The sequence below is a fragment of the Schistocerca gregaria genome, chromosome 2 (genome assembly GCF_023897955.1).
Source record: "Schistocerca gregaria isolate iqSchGreg1 chromosome 2, iqSchGreg1.2, whole genome shotgun sequence".
NCBI classification, from domain to species: domain Eukaryota; kingdom Metazoa; phylum Arthropoda; class Insecta; order Orthoptera; family Acrididae; genus Schistocerca; species Schistocerca gregaria.
Genome location: NC_064921.1, coordinates 632457027 through 632470079, shown reverse-complemented (window position 1 = coordinate 632470079; position 13053 = coordinate 632457027). Strand labels below are relative to the sequence as shown.

Below are 13053 nucleotides of genomic sequence, written 5' to 3'. Positions count from 1 at the left end.
AGTTAGTAATGAATAAATACAAGGGACGTTCAGTAAATAGTGCAACACTTTTTCTTTCTGAAACCAGATTGGTTTTATTCAGGGTTCCAGTACATCGTATTATTCCTCACAGTTATGACTACTAACTGGGAGGATCCGTATGCATGCCTGATATTTCTCTGCTGGTTGATGTTGGAGCAAACATCTTGCTGCATCAAAAACCACTGCATCATCCTTTTAAGATGCAAGCAGTTCCAAACATATGCTCCTTTGTTGCTCTTTATAGTCTTTTGTTAGGTGCTGAGGAACTCAGCGGGCACACACCTTTGAGTACACCCAGCTAATAGACGAGTGTGTCAACACTACCAACAGAGGTGTCCAATTCTACAGTGAGGTGTTTGATTGTGATCTGTCTATCACCCCGAATGAGTGTGCCCACACGTTCCAACATTAAAGGTCTCACAGCTGTGTGCGGCCAATCAGCATGCAGGAGATCGTACAGGTTTGCACGATCTTGTTGTGGTGAGGACAGATGCCTCTACCAATGAGACATAGTGCTTTTGTTCACTGCCAGGTCTCCATAAACAGCATGCAAGTGCTTATGAATATCTATGAAGCTCTGGTTTTCCTCAAAAAAAAAGTCAGTGACACCTCTCTGCTTGGAATGCACTTCAGTTACAGGCGTCACTTTTAAGGCTACACATAATGGCGCTATCTATTGGAACTTCATGAAACTATAGAGGCTGAAGTGAGAATATTCCATGATGGCCCACAACAAATTCCATATTTTTTAAAAACAAAATTAGCTGTGAAAAATGTGTTACATTGCTTACTTAATGCCCCCCCCCCCCCCTCCCTTGTAGTAGATTGCACTAATATGTCTCAAATAGTGTCATAATGATATTTTGTTTTGTGTTCCCACATGCTTGTAAATTAAGGTTCACAGAACATATATTTGCAGCATACATCAGGTGCGGCATCAACAGTTGATTCAGAAGAAGACAATCTTGGTCCTCTTCCAGCTGGATGGGAGAAAAGGGTGCAACCTGATGGTCGTTGCTACTTTGTCAACCATAAGAACCGCACTACTCAGTGGGAGGATCCTCGTACTCAAGGGTGAGCTGTTATTAAAGGCCATGAAATATAATCACTATTTTACTGATATTTTCACATATGTTGGAAGCAGAATAATTAAGTTTCCGGGAGGCTGGTAGTGGAGTATTCTATCCTTTATGAGGATAAGAGGTTATCAGGAACAGTTTACATTCTGTGGAAAGTGGCTACAGAATGTAGATTGTAAGGGTGAAGTTATACATTGCTCTATGGTGAGCTAGGATCTTACAATTTACCATCAACTATTCTCATTTTTTTTATAATTTCAATTAGCCGTATCTCAGAAATTGAGAGTAGACCATTTGTTTATGATGTCTTTCCCTCTGAATGTTTGTACTACCATCTGTTAAAGTGTACGCTTCCTCAAAGACACATATTCACATCCTTTAACTAATTAATGGAAAATCTCATATAATTCACATCCTTTAATACCATAAACTGCTGCTGGTGGTTATTTTAGCAATATTTACTCAATTGAATGGTTGGGCATGTATTATGACATGAGTCATTTCCAGAAACTGTAGTTAAAGGAATGGTGGAAAGAAAGAATCAGAAGTAAAGTGTAGACATTACTGTATAAAATATTGCGGATGGTGTATGTGGAGCCATTTTATTGAAATGAAGAGAATAGCTGGCAAGTGATATCAATAGAGAGGTGAATCAAACAAAAATTGTAATGATGACCAGAACCATACAGCTCAGTTGAAGTCATCTCCTATAGCACCCAAAACTTTTTTCTTTTGCAGTAGCTGTCACTGTAATCAATCATGAGAGATATTGGGAACAGTGGAGGCCATATATTTCTGCCAGCTGTTGCTGAGTTCATCTGTGTAACATGTCGATCTGATGCATTGATGTTTTGAAATAGACAAATGTAGTTATGACAATAGTTTTCAGTTATCTTTTTGATTGATTTATGCTTTTGTGTTCTAAAAAACCTGACGTTTCCCACAAGCTTGAAGTTTATGGATAGGCTTCCTGTTCTTAGTAATTTTATATGCTCGATATTTTCAACAAATGATGCTACCAATCAAAGCATTGAATGCACACTCCAGTGCTTCAAGTCTCATCTCCCTTGCAACCTCCCCCCCCCCCCCCCCCCCCATCTCTCCCAACAACACCCCTTCATTAACAGAAAAAAGAAAAAAGTCATCCCTTATGTTTAGGAAAAGGAATTATAACAATCAGTGCTGACCAAGCCATTGCCCCATTGCTTTCGTCTATTTCGTTAAAGCTAAAGAAAACACATTTGACTGTTATTTATTATAGTACTGAAGTATCTTATTCTTCATAAGCAGGATTACTTGTCACTATTTTACTCTTAATTTACCCAACTTCTACTTCATATAGATAAGCTTAGTTTTCTGTTCTTTTAATATAGACAGGAGGTTGGAGCTGATGAAGCGGCTCTCCCACCAGGTTGGGAAATTCGATTAACGGAAGATGGTGTCCGTTACTTTGTTGATCATAACACAAGAACAACAACATTCCAAGACCCTCGACCTGGAGCTCCAAAGGGGTATGATTCTAATAGTGTTATATTACAGATGCTGATAGTGTACTTTTTAAGTCTGAAGGCTTACATCTTTAATAAGATTGTCAAACATGTCATTTGTGTCTCGTCTTTGTAGACTTTTTGATACGATATCTTAACTTCTGTTTTGAACTGGAACCTGTATTTACTTTTATTTTGGACTAGAACCGGTGCATGCTACAAAAGAAGGCAGCTGTAATATTAGATGCACACTTAGTTCTACTAATGATGGACGTTTGTAATTGCTGAAGAGTTGGTCACAAGGCCGTACTCTTGTAGTAATTGTACCCTTGTCAAAGATAGTTTTGTTTGTAATGCATCAATAAAGTTAATCTTATTTCATTGTATAGATGCTTTCTGGCAATGTGATAGCAGACTTTCATTAGAATTTATGTATTTCAGGCCAAAAGGTGTATATGGTGTGCCCAAGGCATATGAAAGATCTTTCAGGTGGAAACTTGGACAGTTTCGGTACCTGTGTCAAAGCAATGCACTTCCTAGTCATATCAAAATAACAGTAACTCGCCAAACATTATTTGAAGATTCTTATCATCAGATTATGAGGCTACCTGCTTATGAACTCAGAAGACGACTTTACATTATTTTTAGAGGAGAAGAAGGTCTTGATTATGGTGGCGTTTCCAGGTGATTTTGCATTTTCTTTAATTACTTTAATATTTTATTATGTGTGGCATTGATGTAAATAATTTTGTCTCAAAATAAAATGGGAGGTACACAGTAAACTTAACAGATGACAGATGAAAACATATGTTTAAAGCTATATTAAATATAACAAAATTAGAGTATTCGTTTTACAAATTCTTCATTTTGTCTCTTGCTTCCCAGTGCCTGTTCACAAAATTTTTGTCTGGCAGTGACAGACATATACAAGTATGTGTAAACAGTAAACGTGATATTTCGATGTTTTCCATATATTGAAGTATGTTACAATTAACTTGAAATGCCATATAATTAGAATTGCTGGTATGATTGATTTTAAGTCACTTAAAAATTGCTGCTTTAGTAAATAATAACAATCTCTAAGTAACACGAGTTAGAGCAGTTGTTTTGACTCTATCTTTGATATCAAAAGGCTTTTAATCTTCGTAGCATGAAATATCAGGTGAATAGTTGCCATTGTATTCCAGCTCCGTGGTTGCATTATTCCTTGAATGGGACTTGCCATGGTATACATATAGCCAGTTGTTTCCAGATCAAGATCTGATGGTTTCTGGTGCAAAAACGTGTAGTATTTGGCTACAGATGTCTTTTCTGCTGATTTGTTGTATTAGATCTATATTTTGACTCATGTGTTGTAATTTAGTTGGCTTGATTGGTGTCAGTACCTTACCTTGCAGTTACTATAATGTAATTACAAAAACAGGTAAATTTCTGACATAACGAGCAACTTGATCCTCTTCAGGGTGGTGGCTGTATACTGGTGAATGTCTCGTCTTACATACTGTCACTTTTGTTATCTGGTAGCTACTGATATCACATATCTGAGATGTCACTGGACTATTTGAAGAGGTTGTTATGGCTGTATAGTGTGCTACTGCTTGTGCTACCCTGGTGGCCGACTGAAAGGCATCCTCTGGTAGGTGATTGGTAGAAGGTAGTACATCAGCTGTCTGTTGCACATGCCACTCTGGTAAGTGATGGGTGGGCAATTCTTATTGGTGATTGGAAGGTAATAGTAAATCAGCAGCTTGTATCCAGGGGAAGGTGTTTTCCTGCAGTGAACCATTAAGGCCACTTAGCAGTTCTCATGACTACCATCTGCACTACCAAACCTAAACCTGGGACGAGTGGCACTACGGGCCGGTGAGCACATGCAATCCACCAGGCTGGAGTCATTGGCAGCCAGGTGACAGGTTATTTTAGACATCCTCCCTGTTCATTCTTTTAGAGCATTTAATTATTTCAATAGCCTGTCTTATTTTCTGTTGCTGCATCCACGGCTGCTGAGCAAGATCTTTAGGTTCTTGAAAGTTGATGAGATGGCCGTATATGTGGTTGTGTTCCACTACATATGTGGCTGTGTTCCGCTACAGTGGACTTATTGTTCTATCCCAGCTGAAGTGCAAGTGCTAATGGGTCTACCAGTTTCAGCAACATAAACCTTGCCGCATTCACACCGAAGTTTGTACACACCTGCATTGTGGAGAGCATTCACAGAATCCTTAGTGGATCAATAAATCTTGGACCTTGTGGCCACCCTGAAATACAGGTGTGAATCCTGTGCTACACAGAGCCTTCCTTATATGAGAGATGTTAGTGACTGTTTAGGCAAGGTTCTGTGTCCCGCAGGACTCAGACGTGTATTTCAGAGTGGCCACAAGATCTGAGATTTGTTGGGGTCGACTAAAGATCTCATCAATACTCTCCAAACTGCAGGTGTGTACGATTTTTGATGTGAGTGTGGTGAAGTATGTGTTGGTGAAGCCGGGAGATCCAGTAGCACTTGCATTTTGGAGCATGGACATTACGTATGAATGGGACAGAATAGAAAGTCAGCTGTAGCAGAACACCACTAGGATTGTGGCCATCCTACAAATTTTCAAGAATCTCACATACTTTGTTGTCAGCCGTGGATGCAGAAATGGAAAATAAGAGAAGCTATTGAAATAATTAAATGCCCTAATAACATGAACAGGGAGGATGGCTACTAGTAACCTGTGGCCTGGCTGCCAGTGATTTCAGCGTGGTAGACTGCCTGTGTTTGGCAGCAGGTGGCACTACTGAGCCCAGGTTTGGCAGTGTAGACAGTAGATGCGAGAGAACTCGTGTGTGGCCTTGACATCTCGGTGCAGGAAAACACCATCCCCTGGATACAATCTATTGATTTGCTATTACTTTCCAGTCACCAATCGGAGCCGCCTGCCAATCTGTTGCCAGAGTGGCACAAGCAACAGACAGCAGATATGCTACCTTCTGCCAGTCACTTACTAGAGTTGTCTTCTAGTCAGCCTTGAGCATAGCATAGGCAATAGCAACTGTACAACCATCCTTGCATAACAACCTCTTCAAATTGTCCAATGACATCTCAGATATGTAATGTCTGAAGCCACCAGATAACTGAAAATGGCAGTGTATAAAGGAAGACATTCACCAGTACACAGCAGTGAACCACCCTGAAGAGAACTTCAATAATACGATCGAAATGTTGGGAATTTAGCTGTAATAGTTACATGAGCCATTACCCAAAATTACATACACTACTGGCCATTAAAATTGCTACACCAAGAAGAAATGCAGATGATCAACGGGTATTCATTGGACAAATATATTATACTAGAACTAACATGTGATTTCATTTTCATGCAATTTGGGTGCATAGATCCTGAGAAATCAGTACCCAGAACCACCACCTCTGGCCGTAATAATGGCCTTGATACGCCTGGGCATTGAGTCAGACTGAGCTTGGATGGCGTTTACAGGTACAGCCGCCCATGCAGCTTCAGCACTATACCACAGTTCATGAAGAGTAGTGATTGGCGTATTGTGACGAGCCAATTGCTCGGCCACCGTTGACCAGACGTTTTCAGTTGATGAGAGATCTGGAGAATGTGCTGGCCAGGGCAGCATTCGAACATTTTCTGTATCCAGAAAGGCCCATACAGGAACTGCAACATGCAGTGATGCGTTATCCTGCTGAAATGTAGGGTTTCGCAGGGATCGAATGAAGGGTAGCGCCATGGGTCATAACACATCTGAAATGTAACATCTACTGTTCAGAGTGCCGTCAATGTGAACAAGAGGTGACAGAGACGTGTAACCAATGGCACCCCATACCACCACGCTGGGTGATACGCCAGTATGGCGATGAATATATTCTTCCAATGTGCGTTCACCGCATTGTCGTCAAACACGGATGCGATCATCATGATGCTGTAAACAGAACCAAGATTCATTCGAAAAATGATGTTTTGCCATTCATGCACCCAGGTTCGTCGTTGAGCACACCATCACTGGCACTCCTGTCTGTGATGCAGCATCAAGGGTAACCGCAGCCATGGTCTCCGAGCTGATAGTCCATGCTGCTGTAAACGTAGTCAAACTGTTCGTGCAGATGGTTGTTGTCTTGCAAACGTCCCCATCTGTTGATTCAGGGATCATGATGTGGCTGCACGATCCATTACAGCCGTGTGGATAAGATGTGTCATCTGGACTGCTAGTGACACGAGGATGTTGGGATCCAGCACGGCGTTCCGTATTACTGTCCTGAACCCACTGATTCCATATTCTGCTAAAAGTCATTGGATCTCTACCAGAGCGAGCAGCAATGTCGCGATGCGATAAACCGCAATCGCGATAGGCTTCAATCCAACCTTTATCAAAGTCAGAAATGTGATGCTACACATTTCTCCATTACACAAGGCATCATAACAACGTTTCACCAGGCAACGCCGGTCAACTGCTGTTTGTGTATGAGAAATCAGTTGGAAACTATCCTCAAGTGATCACGTTGTAGGTGTCGCCACCGGCACCAACCTTGCGTGAATTCTCTGAAAAGCTAATCATTTGCATATCACAGCATCTTCTTCCTGTCGGTTAAATTTCGCGTCTGTAGCACATCATCTTCGTGGTATAGCAATTTTAATGGCCAGTAGTGTATTTTATTCAAAATAATACCAACCGTGGAAGCCTATGAACTTATATCAGTACCTCACCTGTTTCCCATTATACATTGTAAGTTTTATTTCTTTTATTTTCCTGTTACTGTTTGGGCAAGAGCCTATTTTTTTTATGTTTGACCACAAAGTGAGGAGCAGAGATGATGATGATGATGATGATGATAGTCCAGTACTGCTGTGAGTCTTTGTGTAGTTTCAAAACAGATACAGACATTTCAGATCTCAGGGAGCTGATACATGTTGATTTTATGGCATCAGCTATTCACATCACGTGGTTCTATACAACAGCATTATTTCATAACAGGTTGTATATATATTTTATATGTGAATTTTAATGTTGATGTTGCACATCCCCATTTTGTACCTGCAAACCTCTCTTTTCTGTGTACACTAGTCACTCAAGCTCCAAACAGCACTTTGGTACTGTGTTCATTAGTTTCCAAAATTCTAGAACATTTATGTAAAACAAAACGTTGACTCCTTCATGGTTAGTCAGGAGGAGGACTGATACACTGACTGAATAGGGAGCAACAGCATCTTGCGGCAGGCCAGTTTAAAGCCATTTAATCTGATGATTTCAGACTTGACAGTATCTTTGATGGGGGGGGGGGGGGGCTTTGAATCAGTTAAATATTTTTCAAGTTGCACTATGATTAAGTTTGAGAACGTCTGATTTCTGTATTTAATCACATACATATTTGAAGTTGATGTAAACTGCTGTTTTAATGGCCCTTTAAGTTACTCTTGGTTTATTGAATAGCAACCCTACTTTTCCCTCCGTTGAACAGTTACACCTAAAGTCTGCTTGGGTATGTTGTCTGATGTGATTTTCAGTGAACCAGTTTAATCTTTCATTCTCATTCTCTCCAAGGTTTAAATAGTATTTCTGTCCAGAAAATTTATATCTAGCTTTAACATCTGTGGCAGTTTTATTTTCCCTTGGGATGAGACTTACGATGGTTTTTTTTCCATTATTGAAGATCTGTTGAATTCCAGATGCTACAAAAAAGCAGTATTTTGCACAAAAGCAGCAGTGTGATTCTTGCATTATGTCCCATATTAAGAATGAATTAATTAGTTTAGCTAAAGTTATTAAGCTCAGCTAACTTTTTGCTTTCAAATAATTCCAGATATTTAAGCTGTAGATGTTACAGTGTTAGATTTTATATTTAGATATTTGTGTAATTTGACTTCCATATCACAACAGAAGCGTTCTACATTGTGTATTGACATCTTTGATTGGTTCTTTTCTTTTGCAGAGAATGGTTCTTTTTGTTGTCACATGAAGTACTGAATCCAATGTATTGTCTTTTTGAATATGCAAACAAGAACAATTACAGTCTACAAATAAATCCAGCTTCATATGTAAATCCAGATCACTTACTATACTTCAAATTTATTGGTCGTTTCATAGCAATGGTATGTTCAAGACAAGTACTTCAATGTTTTAAGCTTCAATACATTACTGTAAAGTATTACTTTGTTCATAAGTTGTTTTTTGTTGGTTTAGTAATTATGTTTCTTTTAACAGTCACAATTCTGCCCACAATTTTGACGTATTTGTAAGATGGTCTTTTAATTGTAAAGCTTTCATATTAACAGGTGATTGTTTATAGTGCAGAATTCTTCATAGTATCTATTGAAAGAACAGAGAACAGATTGAGAAATGAGATAAGAGACAGAAAGATTAAGTAATAACACTATGGTGTAGGGCTATAGATAGAGAGATTCTGAATAAAACACACCATGCTGTCAAGAGAGCAAGGCATGATGCCTTCAGTGACTACGATAGCAGAATGTTGTCAAATGATACTTTAAAAAAACCAAAGAAATTCTTTCGTATGTAAAAGTTGCCAGTGGCACCCAAGTTAGTGTACAGTCCCTAGTGAATGAGACAGGAACTGAAATTGAGAGTAGCAAAGCAAAAGCTGAAATGCTTAACTTAATTTTCAAATTTTCCTTTACAAAGGAAAGTCCAGGAGTATTTCCCCAGTTTAATCCTCATGCCACTGAAAAGATGTCTGAAATAATAGTGTCAGTGGTGAGGAACAGCTAAAATCGTTAAAAATTGAACAAATCTCCAGGTCCTGATGGAGTCTTTATCAGATTCTGTACTAAATTTGTGGCTAAGTTAGCCCATCTTCTAATTAGAATCCATCATAGATCCCTTGAACAAAAAACTGTGCCCAGTTCTGGGAAATAAGTGCAGGTCACACCCGTCTATAAGAAGGGCAGTGCCAGAGATCAACAAAACTACCATCCTATATCCTTGACATTGATTTGTTGTAGGATCTTGAACAGAAAGACCTCCTCAATGCCAATCAGCATTTAATTCTGAAAAAAAGATCATGTGAAACCTAACTCACTTTTCTCGCATTACATACTGAAAGCTATGTATCAAGGCAGTCAGGTAGATGCAGTATTTCTTGATTTCTGAAAAGCATTTGACTCGATACCGCACCTACGCTTATTGTCAAGAGTACAATCATGTTGGATATCAAGGGAAATTTATGACTGGTTTGAAGACTTTTGGTAGGGAGGATGCAGAATGTTATCTTGGATGGAGACTTGTCGTCAGATGTAGAAGTAACTTCAGCTGTACCCCAGGGAAGTGTGTTGGGATCCTTGTTGTTCATGTTGTATATCAGTGACCTTGCAGACGATATTAATAGTAACAAATATGCCGTTGGATCATAAGATTTTAAAGTGGTGCAGAGGCTGACTGCTTGCTTTTAATATTCAGAAATGTAAAATTGTACACTTGACTAAATGAAAAAAAATGTTGCATCATGTGACTACGACACCCATGAGGGACTGTTATAATTAGTCAGTTCATACAAGTACATGATTGTTTCTTGTGAAGATATGAATTGGAATGATAACATATGCTGTCATAGGTAATGCAGGTACCAGACTTCAGTTCATTGGTAGATTTCTAGGTTAAAACAGGCAGTCTGTGGAGGAGATAGCATATGAAAGACTTGTGAGGCCTATCTTAGAATATTGATGAAGTCTGTGGGAACTGTACCAAATTAAATGAACAGACCGTACTGAACATAGCAAAGAAAGATAACATGAATGGTCACGCATCTGTTTGTCCCATAGGAGAATGTCTCAGAGATACTGATGAAGTTTTCCTGGGGAAGTCTACTTAAAAAGTTTTGAGAACAAACTTCAAATGATGAATCTAGGAGTATACTAGAAACCTCTGTGCTTTGCTCACATAGGGATTGTGAGGACAAGATTACATTGTGCACAAAGGCACTTAAACGTTAATTCTTCCTGCGCTCCATATGTTGCTGGGAGAAGCCTTAGTAACTGGTACAATAGGAAGTATGGATGTAGATATAGATGTAGATTTTCTTGAAGTAGTTGTCAACAGGCATCAAATTATGTGTAAAATTGTTTGTTTGCAGTGTTTGAATTGTTGTAAGGTAATTGCTTTTGTTTCCACAGGCTCTTTATCATGGACGTTTCATTTATTCTGGATTTACAATGCCATTTTATAAGAGAATGTTAAATAAAAAGTTGACAATGAAGGACATTGAATCAATAGACCCAGAATTCTACAATTCACTTGTTTGGATTAAAGATAACAACATTGAAGAATGTGGCCTAGAACTCTATTTCAGTGTCGATTTTGAAATTTTGGGTCAAGTAATACACCATGAACTGAAAGAAAATGGTGACAAGATCCGTGTTGTTGAAGAAAATAAAGAAGAATACATGAGGTGAAATAATTTTTTGTTAGTATGGATACTTATTAAAGAAAATTTTCATGCATTACTAGCAGAGTGCCTTTTAATTACTGCACAGGCTGATGACAGAATGGAGAATGACACGTGGCATTGAAGAACAGACCAAAGCATTCCTGGATGGTTTCAGTGAAGTGGTACCTCTTGAATGGTTAAAATATTTTGATGAACGTGAACTGGAGCTGATGCTCTGTGGTATGCAGGAAATTGATGTGGATGATTGGCAACGTAATTCAATTTATCGGCATTATACCAGAAACAGCAAACAAGTTGTTTGGTTTTGGCAGGTACTGCAACCAATGTATTAATTCTGTTTGTATAGCTATGAAATGTTAGTATTCAAGCACTTTGTGTGTTTAATCAAGTAATAATGTTTATTTCTTGGCTGTGTATGACTTGCTGTTGATGCAGTGTGTGACATGAATTGTTTTGTGTACTTGCATTATGGTCAAAAGTTCACATGTTAATCAGAATCACTTCAAACAACATGGGACTGACATTGTTATGAACTGATCTGCTCCTATAACGTGTAGACTGTAGACCACAAATGAAGCAGCCTGGAGTGCTCTGGGTCATCTGCTGGCTTTTCTGATTTTAGTGTGGCCGTTATCTTTGAGCATATAAATTAACATGGCAGTTTGTAATGTTAAAATGTGCACCAAGCTGACTCTTGCATACTTCACACAATTCTTAATAAATATTGGGTTGATATTAGGAAATCCGTGCTACTCTGCATTGTTTTGGCATTCTATGGGACAGTCGGTTTCACTTGTGGAAGAGTAAGTGCATTCAGTTTCCATCCTTCCAGCTTTTTAAGTTTGAAGTACTTGTTTCACTTGGGACAACTTTTTCTTTCAGTGCTCTTAATTTTGATACTAGCAGAAGGGCAAAATTGATTGGGGTTGCAGGTATTTTTTGTTGTTGTATTGTAAGTTTTCCACCTTCCTTAGTAATATCCATGCTTCTCTGCTTGAGATAGTAAAGTTATTCATACCAGCAAAGACTTTTACTATATCCTGCAAATAAATATTACATTGTCAACATGCTCTTTCTACTGTCGACTGTATACAGCTCTTTTAGTTACTTCAAATGTTGCATCCTACTACCAGTTTTTTGTAATTTTGGTTTTGTCTTGTGTAGTTGCTTTATATATTTACCTTTCTGCTTTATTTACCATACAACTAGATTTTTCAATATCTCTGTTGTCCATGTAGTGGATACGATCTTCCCACTGTCATTTGTACTATTTCTCTTCTTATTAGAAATATTCGGAGAATCAGGACTTGGGTCTCCCTCTGGCCTTTTCCAGATTTAGGCTCTTTGTGGTTTCTTTAAAACAGGAATAAAATTCTGGGATAGTTCTTTTGAAAAAGGGTAGAGTCCATTTCCTTGCCCATCCTTTTCCATTCCAGGTCTTGTGCTCCCATCTGTGGTAGGCTGTGAGATGTTAAATGCTAACCTTCCTTCCTCTATTAATTGTTAAATCTTTCTTGTATAATGAAGTAGTCAATCTGATATGTTAATAGTGGGAAGAGTAAGGTAACAACTCATCTTGTGATTCAGACACTGAGCAGCCAAGAGGTTCATAAACAAGACATAGAGACAGCTGTCAAGCTAGACTGGAGGGGTAGGAGGAGGGGAAGCTGTTCTAGTTGTGGTGGGCAGAATATCAGACAGAACGGAGCTCATTTCAGGGTGTGATTTTAGGAAGTCATAGCCTTATCCAAAGTAGCCTTTTAATGCATTCAAGACCACAATGATACTGAGTCATAATAGGTGTACTACTAAATTGTTGTTTGGAGGGATCAACAGTACCAAGATGTTATGGCCCAGGAAATATGCTTTTGAAATTGGCTGGTGGGGTAATTACATCCAGTGAAGGCTGAGGTGAGAATGGTAGTATATTGGTGTCAATAGTGTACATCTGTACATGGATGTTTGCCTCAAATGCCAAGGCTGTATAGGAGGGAAACTTTCACGTGAAATGGATGGCAATGTCAGAATGTAACTACTTTTGCTTGTTAGTAGTTTTAAT

At 38.8% G+C, this 13053-nt stretch overlaps 1 protein-coding gene across 1 annotated transcript in view; it reads left to right on the top strand.

The window, feature by feature from the left end:
- LOC126334649 (E3 ubiquitin-protein ligase Su(dx)) overlaps positions 1 to 13053 on the top strand; it is a 114003-nt gene that overhangs the window by 79467 nt on the left and 21483 nt on the right. Inside the window, exons 8-13 of the mRNA XM_049997094.1 lie at positions 941 to 1095; positions 2474 to 2611; positions 3029 to 3271; positions 8523 to 8682; positions 10720 to 10994; positions 11080 to 11305. Coding sequence (XP_049853051.1) covers positions 941 to 1095; positions 2474 to 2611; positions 3029 to 3271; positions 8523 to 8682; positions 10720 to 10994; positions 11080 to 11305 — 1197 coding nt within the window. The remainder of the gene's footprint in view (positions 1 to 940; positions 1096 to 2473; positions 2612 to 3028; positions 3272 to 8522; positions 8683 to 10719; positions 10995 to 11079; positions 11306 to 13053) is intronic.